Source organism: Lissotriton vulgaris, chromosome 6 (assembly GCF_964263255.1).
Source record: "Lissotriton vulgaris chromosome 6, aLisVul1.2, whole genome shotgun sequence".
Lineage (NCBI taxonomy): Eukaryota > Metazoa > Chordata > Amphibia > Caudata > Salamandridae > Lissotriton > Lissotriton vulgaris.
Window position 1 is genome coordinate 650683576 of NC_141694.1, and position 18057 is coordinate 650701632.

The window sequence follows — 18057 nt, forward strand, 5'->3', positions numbered from 1 at the left end:
CACGGTAGGCCAGGAGCATTTTCAGTTTGCCCTGCTCCCCTTCGGCCTTACCAGTGCCCCTCGGGTGTTCACGAAGGTGAGGCAGGTGGTTGCAGCTCATCTGTGCAGATCTGAGATGTCAGTCTTTCCCTACCTCAACGACTGGTTGTTGAAGGCGGGCTCGCCCCAGGCAGTCGTCAACCACCTTCAGACTACGGCCAACCTCCTGCAGTCGCTGGGGAATCTCCAACAACGTGCCGAAGTCGCACCTGAGTCCCTCTCTTCATCGGAGTGGTTCTGGATTCAACACTGTTTCGGGTTTATCCTCCCGAGCAGTGAGTCTGGGATATTCAGGCTATGATTCCGATCTTTCGGCCTCTATCATGGGTTTCAGTCAGGATGACCCTACGGCTCCTGGTCCTGATAGCCTCCTGCATCCTGCTGGTGACACATGCCAGAGGGCATAAGCGGGCTCTGTCGTGGGACCTGAAGTTCCAGTGGGCACAGCATCAGGGCAACCTGTCTGATCATGTCCAGATCTCGGAGGGCACTGCTCCATAATTGCAGTGGTGGCTCACAAATTCTGATTCGGTCGGTGGCAGATCCCGCTCCCTTTTCCAACCGGTGCACAGAGTGGTGATGCATCCCTCCTGGGATGGGGTGGCCACTTGGGAGAGGCGGAGATCAGAGGCCTCTGGTCTCCGGCGGAGTCCCGGCTCCATTTCAACCTTTTGGAGCTGTGGGCGATCCGGCTGGCACTGAAGGCATTACTTCCCTCTGTCCGGGTAAGTGTAGTGCAGGTGTTCACGGACAACACCACTGCCATGTGGTATTGCAACAAACAAGGCTGAGTGGGGCCCTGGACCCTATGTCAGGAGGCTCTGCGCCTCTGGACATAGCTGGAACGTCAAGGCATTAGCTTGGTGTTTCAACACCTAGCAGGTTATCTGAACACCAGGGCGAATGAACACAGCCGCCGGTGCTTGATGGATCACGAATGGCGTCTACTCGGACGTGGCGCGAGGTCTCTTTCAGCAGTGAAGAGAGTCTTGGTTAGATCTATTCGCCACCGAAGAGAACGTGCAATGTCATCAATTCTGCGCGTTGGAACTTCCAAGGCAGCACTCGCTCGGCGACGCTTTTCGTCTCGAGTGGAGCTGCGGTCTGGTCTGTTGCACGCCTTTCCGCCTATACCACTTCTGCCCAGAGTGCTGAAGAAGATCAGGCGTGACCGGGCCCAAGTCATCCTTGTGGCTCCTGATTGGGCACAAAGGTACTGGTATCCCGATCTACTCAGCATGGCGATCGATACCAGAATCCGATTGCCTCCTCAAGAGAATCTTCTGTCGCAGCAGCAGGGGACGGTTCTCCGCCGAACCTGTCCATCCTCCACCTCCATGCGTGGAGATTGAGCGGCGACAGTTGACACCTTTTGATCTAAATCCCGAAGTCTGTGATGTCATTCTGGCAGCCAGGCGTCCCTCTACAAAAATGGTATACGCCTGCAGGTGGAACAAGTTTGTGGCATGGTGCACAGCGAAGGCTGTGGATCCCCTTTCTGTCCCTCTTTCCAAGGTTCTTTTTTTCCTTCTTTCTTTAGCCTAGCAGGGCTCTGCTCTGGGCACTATCAAAGATTATCTTTCGGCCATTTCCGCCTTTTTACGGCTTCCTGATCAGCCTTCTCTGTTTAAGTCTCCGGTTGTCAACCGTTTTTTAAAAAGCATTACGCACACATTCCCTCTAGTGCCGTTTATCACGCCTCAGTGGGACTTAAACCTTGTCTTGACGTTTCTGATTTGTGCTCCCTTCGAGCCCCTTCATAACTGTCCTTTACATCTTCTCACTCTTACGACTGCTTTCTTGGTCGCTATCACTTCTGCCAAAAGAGTGAATGAGCTCCAGGCTCTTTCTTCTAAACCTCCTTTCCTTTCTATTCATCCGGACAAGGTAGTTCTGAGGACCCGTCCTTTCTTGCTAAAGGTTGTCATGCCCTTCCACATCAGGCAGACGATCACGTTGCCCACCTTCTTTCCGCCTCCTTCCAGAGAGAAAGAGAGGCTCCACCGTCTGAACCTAAAACGTGCGCTCTCCTTCTACCTTAGCCGCACACAATAGTTCCGGGTGGATGACCAGCTCTTTGTTGGCTACGTGGGCACCAAAAAAGGTCGGGTCATGCATAAACGGACCATCTCTCGGTGAGTCGTTCTCTGCATCAAGGCCTGTTATTCGTTGGCTAAGAAGGAGCCTCCTGTGGGGTTGTGTGCCCATTCCACCAAGGCAACGGCAGCCACTACTGCCTTGGGACGCGGCGTTCCCTTGCAGGACATTTGTCAGGCAGCTACGTGGGCCTCGCTGCACACGTTAACCAAGCACTAGTGCTATGACTGTCCAGTCCGGAGGGACGGCTTCTTTGGCCGTTCTGTGCTCCGTGACTTTCTGGTGTACTCTTGATCGCTGACCCACCACCGGGGTTGGTATTGCTGGGGTATCTATTCTAAGGTCAGGAATCTATCACTAACGTGTCTCTTTCAGATGCACAAGTTACTACTTGTGAAACGATATATCTATAAGAGACATTAGTTAGTGATAGATTCCTTCCTGCCCCACCCATCCTCTCTGTTCTGCGAACTGATTACTAGGGTTAAGGTCATCCCTTTTAGGGCCCTAGTTTTCTGCACCAATGGTCAGTATCTTGCATGGCTGTGCTTTCCTGGCACGGAAAGTCGTGTATAGAACTGATGTCAGCGTGCATGGGTGGCACCTAAGTACTCTCCGTGACGTCATCTCACCGCTTACGATGCCAGTGACGGACGCGGAGCCTCAGGACGCCACCTACTGACGCAGAGGGGTACTGCTAAGCAAAACTTTCCAGATCCAGTCTGACGCCTGGGGATATTCTAAGGTAAGGAATCTATCACTAACTAATGTCTCTTACAGATATATCGTTACTCAAGTAGTAACTTATGCTTTTTGGCTGTTCTTTTCTCCGTGACTTTCTGGTGTGAACTTGGTTCGCAGACCCAACCCTGGGGTTGTCATTGCTGGGGTATCTATTCTAAGATAAGGAATCTATAACTAATGGACTCTTTCAGATGAACAAGTTACTTACCTTCGGTAAAAATGTATCTGTAAGAGACATACATGTGTTATATATTCCTTACCGCCCCACCCATGCTCCCTGTTCTGTGAACTGACTTCTAGGGCTAGGGACTCCCTTCCAGGGCCCTAGTTATGTGCACCACTGGTCAGTGTCTTGAATGGCTCTGCGTTTCTGGCGGAAAATGTCGTGTCAGAACTGACGGCAAAGCGCAAGGACAGCGTCTAAGTAGGCACCACAACGTCATCCTGGTGACCACAACGTCATCTATAGATGTGAAGTCAACCAACACCAAACCGACGCAAAGGGGTACTTCTAAGAGAAAAATTCTCTGGATCCAGTCTGACGCCTGGGGGTAATTCTAAGGTAAGGAATCTATAACTAATGTATGTCTCGTACAGATACACCAAATTTAAGTAGCTTGTTCATTAATAGGTTCCATCCAGAACTGCAGATTGGGTAATTATTAGCGGTTTATGCTGTTGGTAGAAGATGATACTCCACTCAAAATGCTTTGAGCAGAGGGTGATAAATTATAATTGCAACACCTCCATACAGTGTTGGAAGCTGCTACATAATTGCAGACTGGATGATTAGTTTTATATGTCATCCGATAAGTTGAGAGGTAGGCATTTTGTGCTCCTACTCAAATTTACAATGATCATTCACTAGACCTTCTGAGGCCATCTCCCAAACCATTAGCATCAGACTATTAGTATTCATCAGAGAAAACTTACCTAATAGACTTTGTTGCTGAACAACAAGACAGTGCTTTGTGCAGCTTTCTTCGGAAGGCTGAGCTTGGTCTCGTCCAGTGCCCTCTGAGACATTATCCTGAAGAGTGATGTAGGAATGCTGATGCGATCCCTCTGATGGCAGAGGGCTCCGCTGGGGTTGACAGTCCTTGCTGCTGTGCGGGCTTTCCGAATCTAAGTTGTCTGTGAAAGATTCACCAGTGGAAGGAGCAGACTTTGTTCTGGCGGACCTGGAGTCTCCTGAAAGCTTCAGCTCCAGGTTCTGAATTTTTTGCATGCACCAACTCCTTAGGTCATCCACCACTGAGGCCTGCAGAGATGAGACAGATGAAGAAAAGATGTTAATATTACTGATCTGGTACACATTCTCTCACAGAAAGAAGTAAAAGGGACAATTATTCATGTTTCTATGTGGTTGATGATGAAAAGAAGTTGGCACAATTAACCCAGCAATACGATTCATAGTAGACAACTTTCTATTTCAAAAACATGCATTGGTAAAGAAAATAGGTCTGATCTTGGCAAGCTGGTGGAAAGTTTTGTTTTATTTTTATTGCATGCATATGCAAAAAAAAAAAACATGCAGTTGCATGAATATAGTGGCCATATGCATGCAATAAAACATTTCATTTTAAAAACCAATAAGAACTAGGATATGCTGGGAATCTGCCCAGAGAACACTTTTAAAGACCCTTTTAGTTTTAAAGATGATCACAGGAAAATATTATTCTTATTGACACCAAGAAAAAGTAAACTTGCTTTTAATTATTATAAGCTGAAGACTTTCAGGCAAATCTCATGCATATACCATTTGACAGGTCTTGCGTGTTCTGGGGCAACGCTTATACAGCCCTGGAAAGTTTATTTTTAAGACAGGTGGTTTCTCTATCTGGCATCTCAAGCCTAGGACTTTAGCAAGCAATATAGAAGGTTTCAGGGCTCTCTGAAGGAGTTCATCTTTCACTAGCTCTTCTACTCCAATTCTCAGGTATCATAGAGGCTGAGGCAAGCCCAAAGGCAGATGGGGCCTGCAACCCTCCTTCTCTGTATTCTCATCCCCGCCACTGAGTAAGACGCTTTAGTGCCCCTTAAGCACAAGTAGCCAGTTTGTTTTGTGGATATTGTCCTTCCTGCAGGTCTGGAAGGTCATTACAATGACTCAGTGAGCCCTATGGATTATAAAAAGTAGGTATGCACTTGCCTTCAGGGTCCTGAACTTTTACCCCAGCTAGGAAATGTTCAAGATGCTGTCTCTGGCTCAGGTGCTTTTGGTACTGGAAGCAGTGAACCTAGACTTGCAGGAAATATTTCTACATAGCAATCCTTCAGTCACACAGGAGTCACCTGCATTTTGTGGTAGATTCCACCCATTACACAGTTTGCAGTCCTCCTTTCTGATAGAGACTTTTAGCCGCAGATTCCTTACCCTAGAGTATTCCCAAGACTTCAGACTTGATCCAGACGTTTTCGAGCATTACCTCTGTGCACGGGCAGGTGGCGTCATTTGGCACTTCGTCCACGCCAGATATTATGTGTGATGTACCTATGTAGGCGCCACCCCAGCGTTCAGATGTCAATTCTTTCTTTTCCATGCAAGATAGCGCTGATCCGCGAAAAGAGAGTAGGTTTTTTTTCTGCTTTTTTCTTGACTTTTATTGAACCCTTCCCAAGCCACTGTGGCCCAAAGGTGCTCCACAGGGGCCAGGCCACCCAAATACAAGGTGTTTAGTCTCATAAATTTCATTCAGCTGGAGGGAAGTGGACCTTGAGTCAAGGATGCACTGAAGCACGAGGTCTGATGCTCCCATGCCTTCCCATAAAATTTTAACGGGCGCCGCAAATTAGTGGACCTCTTTGACTACTTATATATCCTTTTACGGTGGGACTTACCGAACGATTTAAAAAAAAAAAAGCAGGTCAGCCTCTGCGAACGATCCCGGGACCTTCCATGCAACCAGGATCTTGAGCATCTTGCCGTGCGATGAGGAATCGCTCCCTCAGCATCTTCGGGTGCATGGCGTGGCAGTCCGCGCAGGTCCTGGAGCTGTAGTCACTCCGCAAGCACCACAGACAAACCAAGTGTGGGTCTGTTACAGACATCTGCATGTGACAGGTACCACGTGGTTTGAAACCAGCCTATTTCTTTGGGACCATCTTGTCACACCAGGAGAGTCAGGGCAGGGCCGAGCAATCAGGGGAGCCCATAGAATTTGTAGGTCAGAGGTACTGCAGTTGCAAGAGGACCTCGAGCAACTCACCAAAGATGCAGGCCCACAGTACAAGTGATGCAGTGAGGACGAAGATCTTGGTCACAGGAGATGCTTTTGGTTGGGGCTTCTTGGAGCCTGAAGACCTTGGTGGAAGGAAGCGACGAAGCCTTTGCAACTGCAAGTCGATGCGGTGCACAGAGGTCTGGTTCCTGCGGCTTCGATGAGGGATACTGGCCTCAAACTTGGTGAGAGGACCGGGCAGGCCTCAAGGGATGAGATGAACCACTACCTGTGTTGCTAAGCCTTTCGGAGTCCAGGGAGCCCAGGATCAGCAGACCAGTCAGCTTAGTTGCAGTGCCTGCAGATGCAGGGAAGTGACTCCTTCACTTCACGGGAGATTCCTTCATGCGTCTTTGATGCCCACAGGCCTTCGAAGGTTCCTATATGGTGCACAGGCATGGACGTTACTGCAGATGAGCAGGACGACGAGATCAGGAGTAGCAGGAGTCTTCCCAGTTGCAGCCTTGATGCCCAGAGCGAAGTTCTGAGTGTCCAGATGGTTAAAGAAGAGGTGGTGTCCTGAAAATGAATCTTGTCCCACAACGAATTTAGAGACCCACCCTTAGGTAAGCCCTTAAGTACCCTATGGAAAGGTTTGGAACGATTCAGGTTCCGATAGTAGGGAGGATACTCCATGTCCTGAGTGGCGTTGGTCCCAATACACTAAACCCTGTCTGGGAGGTGGTCACACCTCCCTGTGATAGGATACCTATTCTTCTGCCTTCCCATGCTCGAGCTTGGCTTAGCAACAGGAGGGCATAATCGTGTCTCTGGTCGGCAGCAGCCATGTTGTGCTGTCTTGGTCTAGAAGACTGGTACCGGAAACACTGAGTGCCTCCTGGAGGAGTTTTACAGTGCATGGAATTATACCTCCCACACCGTTTACGGTGTAGGGGTATGAGTACAACATGTTTGATAACAAACATGATAGGGTTCCTTACCAGTTTAAAGATGGTCATTGCGTAATGACGCATAGCCACTCTGATGCACTTACAGCCCAGGAGAATGTACTCCGAAGGCTGTAGGGGTATCATGATCTTGCAGGTTCACACTCACACCTTTAGGGTTGAAAGGCCTACTTTAGGGGTGACTTATAGGTTTTAAGTGCAGTGACCTTAGATATAAGAAAACCTATATTTTTGTAAGTGGTGCTAGTACCAGCTGACGCAGACTACAATGGCAGGCCTGTAGTTACAGTTTGAGTTGTCTCCCATGGGTGGCATAATGCATGCTTCAGCCCAGGTGGGGACCCCTGGTGTACCTATGCCCTGGGTACCTTGGGACCATATACTAGGGACTGATAGGGTCACACCAGTATTCAAGCTGGGATGTACCGGAGTACTTACCATAACCAATTTAGGGGAGAAAGCACAGAGACTGCGGACCTGATTAGCAGGATCCCAGTCAGAAACGGCATGCACCAAGCAAAAAGTGGGGGGTAACCATAAAAGCAGATCCTACTTCCTCTTTCAAGAGTGGGGAGAGCCTTGGTTAGGTCGATTCGCGACTGCTGAGAATGTGCAATGTCAGCAATTTTGCATGCTGTAGTTCCCAAAGTGCCTCTCACTCAGGCGCTTTATTGACTCAAGTGGAGCTCCGATCTCCTGTGTGCTATGCCAATACCACTCCTTCCCTGAGTTCTCAAGAAAATCGGGAACAACTGGGCCCAAGTCATTCTTGTGGCTCCGGTTTTGGCACAGAGCCTGCTATTCCTCGCTGTGGGTAAGAGCATCGGTCCACTGATCAGGCTGCCTTTTCGAGAAGGTATTCTATTGCAGAAACAGGGGCGGGTCCTCACCCGAACTCGCACACACTTCACCTTCATGCATGGAGATTAGGCAGCAGCATTTGACAGCTTTCTACCTTCCTCCAGAAGTCAATGATTTTATTCTGGCGACCCTCCACCAAGTTAGTATATGCCTTCCGCTGGGATAAATTAGTGGCATGGTGTGCGTTCTAGGAATATCTAACCTCTTTCTGCACCTTTGTCTCAGGTTCTTCTGTTTGCTCTATTTTTGGCACAGCAGGGCTCTGCTTTGGGTACGGTTAAAGATCATCTATCAGCCATTTCAGCGCTTTTAACAGTTGCGGGTTCAAGCTTTTTAGGTCTCGCTGAGCCAGCGCATTCGCTGCTCGGAGAGACATTTAGTAGGTGAGTCTTCGAAGTGCTACTGGCTGGCCTAGTGCTTGTGTTTAAGCGAGCGTACGCGTGCGAACTTCCAGCCTTCATCACCATCTGTCTTTTCTCTCCCTTGCTCCCTGCCTCCGGCTCTCCCCCGCCGCGTCTCGAGTTAATTCGCGCTTACAAGCGCTTTCACTTTTGCAGTCTTGTATATCGTGCTGCCCTTCTGTACCTCAGTATGCCCCCTGTATCCCTCTTTACACTCTGTTCCCACGTCTACCCGTATGCCTACTTGTGTGCATCTAAGGACCACTGCTGGCTTCCCTGCACCATTATCCGCCACCCTGTATATCAAGGTTGCACTCCACTCGCCTTTCATCCCTTTTTCCGGTTGCTTCTTTGCACTGTTTGCACCTTGTTCTTTGCCGGCGTGCGTGACCCCTGCTTTCACTTTTGACGTCTTGTTTTATTATCATTTTTCTCTGCGTACTTTTCGAGTGTGAAGATATAGAAGCACTATATTTTTAAAGAAATAATTAACAGTACTGCGATCCTGTTGAGGAGGACTCCAGAGGGTTCGAGGTACGGACCTGCTTGGTTCAGTTGGTCCCCAGCCGCAATGGAGACCGAGCCACTGCTCCCACCGACCGTGGAGCGCAGTTGGTGTGCCAACCCAGACTTTGAAGTGCCTGAGCGGGACGCCAAAGCCACGACTTGCTCCTACTCCTCGTCGGACTGCTTGGTGACTTACGTGCTGGAGCCAGGTAATGTTCTGTGCGGGTCAGGGGCACATGGGCAAGGAGTTTATAGCGCCTAGTTGTGCCCCGGGTTGTTTTATGGCGCCTAATGAGAGCACTTGGGATCCCACACTTCCGAACTTGAGTGGTTCCTTCCCGGAGGTCTCAAGCTGTCTGCACCACGTGTGAGTAGTTTCTCCAGTACAGATCTGTCTTTCGATCGTGCTATTTGCATTTTTACTTTTCAAATGTCCCAGTTTTGTATTTTAGTTTGGCAAACTCTTATAATATGTAGTAACTTTAATTCCTCTGCTGCGTCTCCTCTGCTGGCCTCTGGGCACAGGACTTGATCCCGGCTGTATCCCTGCAGCTGCCTCCGTCCTCGAGGAAGTATTCACCCCAGCGCCTCTGTCCTTGAGGAAGTATTCACCCCAACGCATGCTCAGTTGTGCTTTACTCCCCCTGTGAGCTCTACGACACCGCTTTACTTTCACACGAGGTGGGCGAGCCCCAAAAAAATCAACAGAAAGCCGAGCCAATGGCCTGGCTCTAAAATCCTGAGCACGAGCCGAGCCGAGCCGAGAAAAATATTTAGTGCTGTAACTCATGAAGTCATGCACACATATGTAAAATGTGATGGCCTCCAGAGGTAACCCGGAATACGGCCAGACACCCGGGGCCGTCACTACGTGGGGCCAGGGAAGCGGCCTGCATACCAGAAGGTGAGCTGCGTGGTCTGGGGCCCGGTGGTGGCACCTGTGGACTTGGTGGGAGCGGAGGTGGTGGCTGCTGCTGAATCCTCCTCACCCTGTGACTCCGGGGACTGTGGCACGAACCCGGGGACACTGTGGAGGTGCGACTGAGGGCTGGGTTTCTGGTCGGGTAGGCGGAGGCCCTGCAGAGACTGTGTTCTCCCCCATCCTATGCTCATCGGGACGAAGCGAAGTGAGTGCGGTAAACCGTGACCGAGCACGGGCTCTTATCCCCAATGACTCGCCGGTGGGGCAGGTGCTTTGTAAGAAGAAAACCTGAGACGCTGATCCTTGCGGACCCCGAAGTGACCATCGCAAGCTACCACCATGGGTAAGGACAGGAATACAAACAGGTGGTGTGCGTATAGGGAATTTGGCGTCACAGGGTTGAGTTGCACTAATTATTTTCTGTTTCCTAATTAGGTGAACGCTGCTTAAAGGTGTGGAGAACCACTAAACTCCACAGGGCAAGCGCACGGCTCTCAACACAAATTCTACTCCCAAGCACAGGTTTCAAATTATAACAGGCTTTCCCTTTCAGTAAAACAGATACAGTAATATAGAGACAGGATATACACAATTTCTTTCAGTTTTCTTGTTCACGCTTTATTCTGGTGTTTTCAGCCACAACCAACACGTGTTTTGTCGCAACAGGGTGTGATCCCGTGACTTCCTCAAGGCTATTACGTCCAAGTACGTGATGTTTAAATGTGGTGTTAGTTCCGACCCACACAGGTGTTCTGGTCAGTTTCACGATCAATCCAAAGTACAGTTCCTTTCAATTTCTCGTCCCGATCTTTCACCATAAATTTATATCTTTATCTGGTATCAATTGCGGAGTACGGCAAAGGATTTCCAGCATTCGGCATAAACCGTATATCTGTTTTACTGAAAGGGAAACCCTGTTATAATTTGAAACGTGTGCTTGGGAGTAGAAACATTTATGGGTAAGGACAGGCTGCCCTACGCCTCTCAGCCCAATACCATAACACAATATACCACCCAGCGCCTCCCCTCGCAGTAGATTACGCGTCAGACGGGGCTGGACGGGGAAAGTGATGCGGCCGGCAAACCCTCTCGGGCAGAGCTCCTGCAGGCGGTACAGGGATCCCGCACCGCCCTGGAGAAGCAGAAAGAGACAGTCTCAATTGATGTAAACCTGTTGCGGGCGGACCTAAGAAAGTAGCAGATAGTTTCCACTGCGGAGGGGGATATCGTCCAGCTGCAGGGAGAGGTCGCCTCCCTGAAGAAAACTGTCTCACACCTCACCTCCGCAACAGGGGAACTGGAGCGCAGAGCAGAGGAGGCGGAGGGGAGAGCACGCCGCAGTAACATTAGGGTCCTGGGTGTTTCCGGAGCTTTTGGAAGGGGGCAATGCGGGGGGGGGGGCAAGATGGCCGCTGAGCTGTTGTGCTGAGAGGTCGCACTCTCCTTCTCTCTCTCAGAATGAATTAATATACTAAGAAGAATTTCGTGCCACCCATGAAGAGAGGTACTAATGGAGACCGGGCATTGCTGGTTTGAAAGGATATCCCTTAAGAAGCAATTGCTACGGATTGGGCAGGTTTGGAGTCGGTTGAAAGAAGGACTCTCGAATTTGGTAAAAAAGCACCAGCATATGGCTCCTAAACCGCCCACACGAATGGTTAACCAAGAAAAAGCGAACGACAGAACTAGAAAACCCCCCGACACTCCAATGGCAACGAAGACAGGGGGAGCCGGCAGCGCGAAAGGGGATTCCCTGATAGGAAAGAACACCGGCGCGATCAGGAAAATAATCCCCCCCCCCCCCCCCCCCCCCCCCCCCCCCGGCGGAAAAAAATAAAAAGAGCGAAACACGGAAATAAAGCACTATTCCCAAAATAAACAGTACGGCGAGTAAGAGCACGCTACTGACGAAGGGAGACGAGCAAAAGGCTCGAGATTCAAGTATGCGCCAGCCTACCTTGTCAGAGATGCTAGCAGGGAAGCCCATGGAAACAGCAATTGCAGGAAACCCGAGCTCTCTCCGCGAGTCAGACGCTGTCATCCCGGCAGCTGAGAACGTCCTCGAGGACGTAATTGACAAGGAAGACGCGAAGGTGGTTGCTAGGCAACGGGCTGAGCCGGCGCGGAGAGAGGCGCAGAAGGCTGCAGCACCACAGACAGACGGTGCACACGCAGGAGCTCGCGCTGAAGAGGAGATACCAGCGGGAGATGGAGGTAAAGGGGTGATTGACAGTGGAGGAGTGGAAAAAGGGAATATAAGTGCCAAGGGAGGCACCACAGCAGATATGCTTGGCGCATTAATGCAAGTCGAGAAAGAGATTAATGAGTCCCGGAAAGTGACTGGCTCATGGGGGAGCAGAGAAAGCATAGCGAGCTCAGAAAAACAAAGTCTTGAAGGGGGGATTAATATAATTAAACATCCCCACGGAGGGGGAGACTGTACATCCCTAGAAGGGGAGGTTGAGTTCTACTCTGTAAATGAAGATTCTGAGTCATTGTCATCAGCAGAATCAAATACAGAGGAAGATGAAGGTACAGAGTCAGGCATAAGCACTTCTGGCAAAGAATCCACAATGAAAAAGAGGAAACATACTAAAGTGGAGAAACGTCTCCTGTGGGACTACTCAGCGACTTCTCAAGTATATCAGGAGGAGGATACGCATGCAAGCATGGCAGAGAGAGCATCAAGTGGCAATATCCCTTCCCAACAAGACCCTTTTCAGACTTTATTCTCGACACTGAGGCAGATGCAAAACGAAGCAAGAACAGAAAGCCGTAGAGCAAGGCAGGCGTCAAAGAAAATACAGAACAGCCTAAGGAAGGTTAATAAATTGTATGATGAGCTGGTGGACAGAGTTACAGAGGTTGAGGAACGGACAGGGAAGCTTGAAGAGGACGTTGGGAGATGGCAATCATTTAAGACAGAACATGAGAAAATGGCAGAGGACATGCGCTGGAAGATGGAGGATTTTGAAAACAGGCAGAGGAGGAATAACGTCCGCCTTTTGGGTGTGGAGGAAGGGGCAGAGGGGCAGGATGTCAGGCAGTTTGTTATAAATCTCTTGAGTGGCGCATTTCCAGAGTCCCAGTGGCAGTGGGAAACAGAAATACAGAGGGCGCACAGGTTCCCTTTTACAGTAAAGAAGGTGGGAGAAGCAGGAGGAGCAGGCAGAGGTGGGCAGAAAAATCATCCAAGGGCAATACTAGTCTATGTTGGAAACTTTTTGCTCAGGGAAGAGATTTTAGCTAAAGCAAGGCCAGAGAGTAGGAGAACTTTTGAGAACAATACCTTTTTTGCCAGGCCTGACTTCTGTCATTTTACTGTAGAGAGGAGGTGGAAGATGAGGCAGTTGATTGCACCATTTCATGCTCTAGGTATGGAGGCGTATCTACTTTACCCTGCCAGATTGAAGGTAATTGTTAGAGGGAAAACTTGGATGTTTAACTCGGAAATTAAAGCGGGGCTCTTTCTAGAAGAGATGAAGAAACAGAAAGGAGCGTGAGAGCCCGGGTAGGACATAGGACATAGTGAGATCAGTGGGTGGCACGAAAAGGTAAATGATTGGGAGAAGGAAGCGATTTGCACAACATAAGGCGGGCACACATAGGTCGGCTGACCTATTTGCCTGTGAAGGGGGGGGAAGGGGAGGGGTGAGCTGGGGTGGTGAGGGAGCGAGGTGAGGGGGGGGGAAATAACAACTGGTTGATTATGATTTTGCACATTGTTATGTTTTTGGGATACAGAGGAGATATACAGACTGGTTTGTGGTTGACAAAGAATGTTTTTTGTTGTTGGTATCTACGCATGTTAACACAATGGCATGTAGGATAGCGTCAATTAATGTGTGTGGCTTAAATGATTTAAATAAGAGGATGAGGGTGGCTGCATATCTAAAAACCCTTGGATTTGGTATGTTTGCAAGAAACCCACATTGAGTTAAGTAAGATAAATCTTTTGGAGCAACTTGGGTTCAGGGTATTGGCTAGCTCTAAACAAGAAACTAGGACCAGAGGGGTGGCAATTTTGGGTAGGCATAGGGATATGGTAGTAGGGAAAAAGAAGGAAGATAAATGGGGAAGATGGGCTATAGCGGAAATATGCTTCAGGGGTCAGAAAATATCATTAGCCACAGTTTATGGATCTACTGAAGACGATCCTGAGGTATTTCAGTTTCTTGATGCAGAGTTGGCTCAGTGGCCTGAACCCATAATTTGTTGCGGTGATTTTAACATACATGATCCGGAGAGCTCATTTACGCAGATAGATGCAGTTTATAGAGGGAGGAAAAGGAAAGTGTTCAGGGCTCTGGCTGATATGGCTTTGAATAATTCATTGATTGATCCTTGGGTAAAACTACATCCTCATCTTGATGGAAGCACTTTTTTTTCGGCCCCACATAAAGTATTGGTTAGGCTAGATTACTTTCTTATAACTAGCTGTATGTTAGCTGGGACACAGATTGAGAAACTTCCAAGGGTGATTTCAGACCACAGTCCAGTAATACTTACCATTAAAAATAATTACTTACAAAGAGCACCCGCACAGTGGACTTTTGAGAGAGGCCTTTTAAAAGATCCAACATATAAGGAGCACATGTCGAAGTGGATTAAATGGTTTTGGGATATCAATAGGGGGACAGCAGCTATAGGAATAGTTTGGGATGCATTTAAGGCGGGAATAAGGGGAGAAACATTGAGCTTTGTCCTGGGAAGACAAAAAAGAGAAAGGGAAAGGAGAGAGTTGATAGAACATAAATTACTAAGGGAGGAGGAGAATTTAAGCAGGGTAATAAGAAATAATCTACCTTTAGAGGAATGCCTGCTTAGAATAATAGCATTAAAAGCAGAGGCAGTGGAAGGCCTGGCCAGACAGGCGGTAGACAAATTCTTGTCTAATAAGGAAAAGACATACAAGCTTAGCGAGAAGGTAGGGCGGGTGCTGGCAGCTAGAACTAGGCAGAGAACAGCTGAAGCAGGAGTAAAAGAAATACGGGATACACAGGGAAATCTGGTTATGGAGACTGATGCAGTAAGAGAGGTATTTAGGAAATTCTACGCAGATTTATATACTCCAGAAGATTCACCAAACCTGGGGGAGATTGAGGAGTATTTGGGCAATATACCCCCTCCGACGATTTCAGAAGAGAATAAAGAAATACTAGATAGTCCAATATTGTTAGGAGAGGTGGAGGAAGCTCTTGACAGTTTGCCGAAGGGCAAAGCGACAGGACCAGACCAAATTCCGCTAGAATTTTATCAAATTTTTAAAAATGAACTCTTGGCAGATATGTGTATAATTATGCAACAAGCACAAGTAGGAGACCTTAGCCCAGAGTCTTGGGGGGGGGGGCTGATATAATAGTTATTCTAAAAAAAGGAAAGCCACCAGAAATGCCAGGGTCGTATAGGCCAATTACATTAATGAACTCGGATATCAAAATATATTCCAAGATTTTAGCAAAAAGATTGGCTGGGATTATTGAGCAGTTAGTGACCCCTATCCAGCACGGCTTTATACCTGGGAAAGGGACTACGCAGCATGTAAGGACTGTGATTACAGTATTTGACCACGCAGAAATACTAGGAGATCCTGTAGCAGCACTTTTCCTCGACGCTGAGAAAGCATTTGATAGGGTGGACTGGGAATATCTTTGGTATGTAATGAGATGGTGTGGGCTGGGTGAATCCTTTATAAAAGCTATTCAGGTATTGTATAGGAACCCAGCAGCAAGAATAAGGGTGAATGGGGGGCTTTCAGACAAAGTAAAAATCGCTAGGGGGACTAGACAGGGATGCCCTTCCTCTCCCCTATTGTTTGCATTATACCTGGAACCATTACTGCGTAGGTTGGAGGAGAATGAAAGGATACCTCCAATGAGAATAAATGAAAATATGGTGAAGTCCTTAGCCTACGCAGATGATGTGGCAATTTTAACTCCAAACCCTATCCTAGCTATAAAGGAGGTAGAGTTAGAGGCTCAGGAATTTGGGAAATTATCAGGGTACAGCCTAAATAGAACAAAGACTCAGATTATTAAGAACAGATATACTCCTTGTGCTGATAATAGGGTGGTTAACTCAGCAGTATATCTAGGAGTAGTATTAACTGCTAGTCTGGAGAGAGTAGTAGAGATGAATTTGGATCCTCTAATAGGTAAAGTTAAAAAAGATCTAGAAAGGATGAATAACCTACACCTTTCCCTTATGGGATGCACAAATGTTGTCAAAATGTTAATCCTACCTAAATTCTTATATTTTTTTCGTACTATCCCTTTAGTTTTTGAAACTAGATGGTTTAATTTGATAGAAAGGGTACTGAACAGATTTATTTGGGCACATGGAAAGACCCGAAGAGCGTACAGGTATATGACCCTACCAAGAGAGAGAGGGGGCTAGGGAGCCCCTGATTTTAGGTTGTATCAGATGGCTGCTGCATTACAGTACATGCAGGGCATAATTGGGGGTGGAGGAAGCGATGTAAGGGTTGCGACTATGTCCACAGAAGTGTATGCTATCATACTGGGGGCTGAGGCGGAAAATAATTTGTTAAATAGAGTGGAATTTGGATATTATAAAAGAACAAGGTTTAAGACCCTGATGGCAGCATCTAGGATATGGAACGCATTCCTTAAAAGAATGGGAATGGGAAGATACAATAGGTATGTTAGGCTCTATAAAAATAGATCTTTCCCGGCAGAAATATTTGCTGATTCAACAATGCTGGGTTGGACACAGAAAGGGATAGAACAGATTGGGGATATCATGGATGGGGATGGGGTAATCCAGTTTTCAGACCTTAGTGCTAAATATGGGGTTGAGAGGAAGGATTTCTTTAAATACTTGCAGGTAAGGAGCTTCTTATCACACAAGCAAGGTGGTAGGGAGGGATTTAACAAAAATGAGATTCTGGAAAAGATAAAAGTAGGAGGGGATTGCACAATTAGATCTTTTTATGCAATATTAACTAAAGGGAAGGTGGACGATTTGGAGAAAGTTAGCATTAAGTGGGTTGGAAAATTGGGAGTGGACCCAGGAAGTTTGCAAGAGTCTTTGAATTTGGGATGTAATATTTTGTGCTCTGGACCCCTGCAATCACAACACTACAAGACGTTATTTTCATTGTATTATACCCCAGCTAGAATAGCCAAGTGGGGAGGGACCACTGGTATTACTTGTCCACGGTGTAATGCAGTAGCCGCAGATATTATTCATATGTTTGCCACCTGCCCCCAGCTATACACCTTGATTAGAAGTATAGAAGATTTTATTAATAATACTCTTGATATAAGAATTAAACTAACATCTAGGATGATATTGTTTGGAATAGATAATCAAGATGCATTGGACCACAAAGAATTTATGTTTATAGCAACTGCAGTATTGAGATTATCAATTGCAAGAGTATGGTTGGATAAGGTACCCCCTGATTTACAAGTTTGGCTGTCAAATTTGTTAGCTAGCTATAACCTTGAGAGAGCAATATATGCACGGAAGGGGAAAAGGGGAAGGAGACTTGGGTTGAAAATTTGGGAACCAATAATTAAATGGAAGGAGAGGATGGCAGCGTAAGATACCGTAATGTAATGAATAGCAAAGGTTAGAATTTTGATTTATGATATGGTGGTATAATTATACTGTTTATATTGTTTATATTGTTTTGGGAAACTTCAAACCAGCGATATATATTGGATGTAATCTGTAAAATGTATAAAAGTATGATTTGTAATTCAATGTGCAAGTGAACAAGAAAAAGGGAAAAATAAAAATATTTAAAAAAAAAAAAAAAAAGGAAGGGGGCAATGCGGAACAATTCTTAGAGACTTGGATATGCACGAAGCTCTGCCCCACGGGTCTGTCGGAGGTCTTTGTGGTAGAGCGAGGTTGGATTTGGTGCCTTTGGGAAACCTGCTGGACCTCGGGCTGCGCTGGGAACGGGAAGGGTTCCGTTATCTCGGCATACGGGTGGCTCCGATGGATGCACAGGCGTTAGCCAAGAATGTGGATCATCTACTCGCGCCCAGACAACAGTCAGTGTCTTTCTGGAGCTCTCTGCCTCTCTCGTTGATGGGACGACTGGCCGTCGCCAAGATGGTGATACTGCCTAGGACGTTATATGTCCTCCAGAACTCGCTATGTCCGCTCCCAACACGAATCTTCCTCATTCTTAATACGCTTCTCACGCCCCTGGTCTGGGCGGGCCGGCGTAGTAGGGTGGCTCTACACACTGTTGTCCGTAGCTATGAAGAGGGGGGCCTTGAAGCCCCGTGCTTTGACCTATACTATTATGCGGCCCAGTTGCAACATGCGGCCCGTTGGTTTACAGACACTGACAATTGGGAGACGCGTCTCCTCTCTGG

At 47.7% G+C, this 18057-nt stretch overlaps 1 protein-coding gene across 5 annotated transcripts in view; it reads right to left on the minus strand.

The window, feature by feature from the left end:
• ANKRD6 (ankyrin repeat domain 6) overlaps positions 1 to 18057 on the minus strand; it is an 857509-nt gene that overhangs the window by 15754 nt on the left and 823698 nt on the right. For all 5 annotated transcript variants that reach the window (XM_086926652.1, XM_086926650.1, XM_086926653.1 and 2 more), the window contains one exon: positions 3814 to 4141. In XM_086926652.1, coding sequence (XP_086782778.1) covers positions 3814 to 4141 — 328 coding nt within the window. The remainder of the gene's footprint in view (positions 1 to 3813; positions 4142 to 18057) is intronic.